The sequence below is a fragment of the Nothoprocta perdicaria genome, unplaced genomic scaffold (assembly GCF_003342845.1).
Source record: "Nothoprocta perdicaria isolate Ctin4 unplaced genomic scaffold, notPer1 scaffold_556, whole genome shotgun sequence".
Classification (NCBI taxonomy): Eukaryota; Metazoa; Chordata; class Aves; order Tinamiformes; family Tinamidae; genus Nothoprocta; species Nothoprocta perdicaria.
Genome location: NW_020455817.1, coordinates 5,669 through 10,257, shown reverse-complemented (window position 1 = coordinate 10,257; position 4,589 = coordinate 5,669). Strand labels below are relative to the sequence as shown.

Genomic DNA, 4,589 nt, shown 5'->3' with positions numbered 1-4,589 from the left:
TTACTCACCCTGGCCTCCAGCTTCTGGATTTGCTTCTTGCCTCCTTTCAGTGCCAGCTGCTCAGCCTCATCCAGACGGTGCTGCAGGTCCTTCACTGTCTGGTCCAAGTTCTTCTTCATCCTCTCCAGGTGGGCACTCGTGTCCTGCTCCTTCTTCAGCTCTTCTGCCATCATGGCYGCCTGCAGAGCAAAGGAAAAGCAAGAGTTGGAGCTAGGACATGACCGCTGTCCTCCAGCAGAATCTGTCCTCCACTGACAGTGAAAGGAGTTCCCAACTCACATCTGTGATGGCCTTCTTGGCCTTCTCTTCAGCATTGCGGGCTTCTTGGATTGTATCTTCCATTTCTCCCTGAATGTGCATGATGTCTGTTTCCAGCTTCTTCTTGGTGTTGATCAAGCTGGTGTTCTGTGTGACAGGAAGAATATGATTTCTATATTTAGACCTTACACTTCTGCCTCAGGGGAAGGAAATTTAAGCATAGTATCTATGGGAATCTTACGCACAGAAAGTCTTTAGAGCGGTTTTTAGAACCTAGTGACTAGCAGTCCTTGTCTTGTGACAACATAGCACATAAATATTTTTACAGTAATCATTTTACCTGTCATTCTACACTAGTTCTTCTTTATGGGAGTCATTTTCAGCAGGGTTCCTCACCTGGGTATGGAGGAGCTGCACGCGTTCCGTTGCATCCAGCAGCTCCTGCTCAGCCACTTTCCTGGAGCGCTCTGTCTGCTCCAGGGCTGCCCGTAGCTCTTCAATTTCAGCCTGCAACAGGTTGGCTCTGCGCTCCACCATGGCCACCTGCTCCTTCAGGTCCTCCTGTGTCCTGACAGCATCGTCCAAGTGGATCTGGGTATCCTGTAAAAGAGGCAAGAGAGATGAGGAGGTGGCATAGCATCCTTGGGTCCCCAAAATGACAGATAAGCCATTCCTCTACACGTGTCTTTGCTTATCAGACCTTTAGCACCGCCTGTGTGTTTCTCAGGTTCTTTTGKGCMTCTGCAGCCACGCGGTTGGCATGRCTCAGCTGGATCTCCATTTCATTCAGGTCTCCCTCCATCTTCTTCTTCAGCCTCAGGGCTTCATTCCTGCTCCTGATCTCAGCATCCAGCGTGCTCTGCATGGACTCCACAACTCGGAGATGGTTTCTCTTCAGCTGGTCGATTTCCTCATCCTTTTCTGCTATCTTCCGGTCAATCTCAGACTTGATCTGGTTGAGTTCCAGTTGCAGGCGAAGGATTTTGCCTTCTTCATGTTCTAGGGAGGCCTAGAGAAGTAGACAGKGACTAAATCTGCTACTTCCCTTCCTATTTCTCTTTAGGAAAWCTCAGTTTCCTGTGCTCCACAGTCAGGGCACAAACGACCCACAGGATTCACAGCCAAATGTCCATGTCTCTCATAGTTTTAGTATGGACACCAATGACTACTGCCATTTACCTCTGCCTCCTCCAGAGCAGCTTGGATTTCTGATTTCTCCTGTTCGGCCTGCTTCTTTGCTTTYTCCAATTCATGTATTGCCTTTCCACCTTCTGCAATCTGCTCTGTGAGGTCAGAAATCTCCTCTGTGGAGACAGAGACATAGGGCCTGGTCAGGTACAGAACARGAGGGACAAGGCCCTGTCACACACAGGGGACAGGTACCCTCACAAGACCAGAGCCACAGACCCCTTCCGGGTTTGTGGAGCTTGTGAGAAAGATCCATCAGCAGCAGARCGCCCAGAACTTACGCTGCAAGTTCTTGTTCTCCCGCTTCAGGGTTTCCAGGTGGTCCAGGGACTCCTCATAGGCATTCTTCATCTTGAAMAGCTCYGTGCTGAGAGAGCGAGCCTCCTTCTGGGAGGCTTCCAGCTCAGCCTGTGTTTCCTCATACTTCTGCTTCCACTCTGACAGGATCTGAAGAGCAACAGGGCCTGATTATGGACCTGGCAATCACAAGGGCATGCTCTGTTCCCAGACTGCAGGGCGGGAGCCCATTTTACCTTGTCGAAATTCTTCTGCTTCTTGTCCAGAGCTGCACAAGCTGCGTTCGACCTTTCCACATCAATCATCAGGTCCTCCACTTCATTCTGCAGCCGCTGCTTTGTCTTTTCCAGRGAAGCACATTTGGAGTTCACAGCCTCAACRTGTTCCTCGGCATCCTGCAGACGCTGTGCCAGCTTCTTCCTGGGAAGTGGTAGACACAGATCCCACGCAGTGATCATTACAGAGCCAGTGTTGCATTACTCAAGAGAACATTTAACCATCAATGACCCCTGCTGAGGATCTTCATCATTTTCTTTTATCAATCTATCAGTTCTAGCTTTTAGACACTGCCAAATTTCCTCTGACTGCCCTAGTCTCCTGCTCTGCCACATCCCAGTCCCCACATACTTGGCCTCCTCCAGTTCCTCCGTGCGCTGAATGGCATCCGTCTCATATTTGGTCCTCCACTGGGCCACTTCACTGTTGGCCTTGGACARGGMRCGCTGCAGCTCGCCCTTGGCTTCCTGCTCCTCTTCATATTGCTCCCGCAGCAAGTCACAGTCGTGGCGGGCAGATTGCAARGCATGAGCCAGGGCGTTCTTGGCCTGGGGARACATTAGGACTCGTAACTTCAGGATGTATACTGAGRTGCTTCTTGACAGTAAAAATATCAGGCACAGGCCAAGTGCACTGGGGGAAAATACAGGTAAATTCTCACACAAAATTTTAAAGCTAGGAGTGATGAATCCTTCCTAGATGTGCTNTGTTCCTCGGCATCCTGCAGACGCTGTGCCAGCTTCTTCCTGGGAAGTGGTAGACACAGATCCCACGCAGTGATCATTACAGAGCCAGTGTTGCATTACTCAAGAGAACATTTAACCATCAATGACCCCTGCTGAGGATCTTCATCATTTTCTTTTATCAATCTATCAGTTCTAGCTTTTAGACACTGCCAAATTTCCTCTGACTGCCCTAGTCTCCTGCTCTGCCACATCCCAGTCCCCACATACTTGGCCTCCTCCAGTTCCTCCGTGCGCTGAATGGCATCCGTCTCATATTTGGTCCTCCACTGGGCCACTTCACTGTTGGCCTTGGACARGGMRCGCTGCAGCTCGCCCTTGGCTTCCTGCTCCTCTTCATATTGCTCCCGCAGCAAGTCACAGTCGTGRCGRGCAGATTGCAAGGCATGAGCCAGGGCGTTCTTGGCCTGGGGAGACATTAGGACTCGTAACTTCAGGATGTATACTGAGGTGCTTCTTGACAGTAAAAATATCAGGCACAGGCCAAGTGCACTGGGGGAAAATACAGGTAAATTCTCACACAAAATTTTAAAGCTAGGAGTGATGAATCCTTCCTAGATGTGCTCTAGGGAATCAGGCTGCGGCACTGAAGGAGAAGATAATCCGTTCAGAATCACACAGAATCACAGAGGTTGGAAGGGACCTCTAGAGATCATCTAGTCCAACCCCGTTGCTCAAGCAGGGACACTTAGAGCACATGGCAGAGGGTCACATCCATGTGGATTTGGAAGACCTCCAGAGAAGGAGGCTCCGCAACCTCTCTGGGCAGCCTGTTCCAGGGCTCTGTCACTTTCACAGTAAAGAAGTTCTTCCTCTCATGGAGTTTCTTGTGTTTTAATTTATACCTGTTTCCCCTTGTCCTGTCACTGGCCACCACTGTGAAGAGTTTGGCCCCATCCTCCTCACATTGTCCCCTCAGGAATTTATACCTATTTAGCAGATCCCCTCTTAATCTTCCCTTCTCCAAGCTAAACAGGCCCAGCTCACTTAGTGTTTCCTCATAAGATAGATGCTCCAGTCCCTTAATTATCTTTGTTGCTCTATGCTGGGCCCTCCCTAGAAGTTCCATGTTCCTGCTGTACTGGGGAGCCCAAACCTGCACCCAGTACTCCAGGTGCKGCCTCACCAGAGCTGAGGGGCAGGATTATATCTCCATTCATCTGCTGGTAACACTCTTCCYGATGCAGGCCTGGATCCCATTGGCCTTCTTGGCCACAAGGGCACACTGCTGSCTCATGGTTAACTTGGTGTCAACCAGGATTCCCAAATCCTTCTCTGTGGAGCTGCTTTCCAGCAGGTCAACCCCGAATCTGTACTGGTGCCTGCGGTAATTCCTCCCCAGGTGCAGGACCCTGCAATTGYCCTCGTGTCTAAATGCTCTATAAGACAACATCACTGGGTGCATCAAAGCCATGTCGACTACTTCCTCTAGGGTAGAAACCAGGCTACAATCAGCTGGGCGGTGATTATCTGCTGCTCCTGCCAGCAATACATGGCTTTAGGGAAAGCCTCCCTAGAACAGAATTGTCCCACTGTGGGGAAAGAAGCCTTTTACTGGAACAACGATCACCTTTACTTCTTCATCTAGATGTCTCTTCAGTTCCTCAATCTGTTGGGTAAAGCCCTGCTTGCCTCTAGACAGCTGAGAAATCAAGGCATCCTTTTCCTCCACCTGGCGTGAATATTCCCCTGGAAAGTGTAAAAGAAAGAAGCAAAACTCTTATTTTTCTATCACTAGCAATAGTACAACAATCAATGCCTGCAACTGTTGGTGCTACAGTGTCTTAGGTAAGATAAAACACTACTTTGAACCTCATGACTTGCAGG

General features: G+C 49.8%; 1 protein-coding gene across 1 annotated transcript in view; it reads right to left on the bottom strand.

Moving 5' to 3' along the window:
• Positions 1-4,589, bottom strand: part of LOC112955315 (myosin heavy chain, skeletal muscle-like) — a gene marked incomplete at its 5' end in the record, with an annotated part of 11,242 nt that overhangs the window by 988 nt on the left and 5,665 nt on the right. The window contains 10 exon segments of the mRNA XM_026048590.1: positions 5-179; positions 280-405; positions 655-858; positions 959-1,267; positions 1,438-1,562; positions 1,728-1,893; positions 1,980-2,163; positions 2,371-2,652; positions 2,973-3,169; positions 4,318-4,434. Of these exon segments, the coding sequence (XP_025904375.1) occupies positions 5-179; positions 280-405; positions 655-858; positions 959-1,267; positions 1,438-1,562; positions 1,728-1,893; positions 1,980-2,163; positions 2,371-2,652; positions 2,973-3,169; positions 4,318-4,434 (1,885 nt within the window).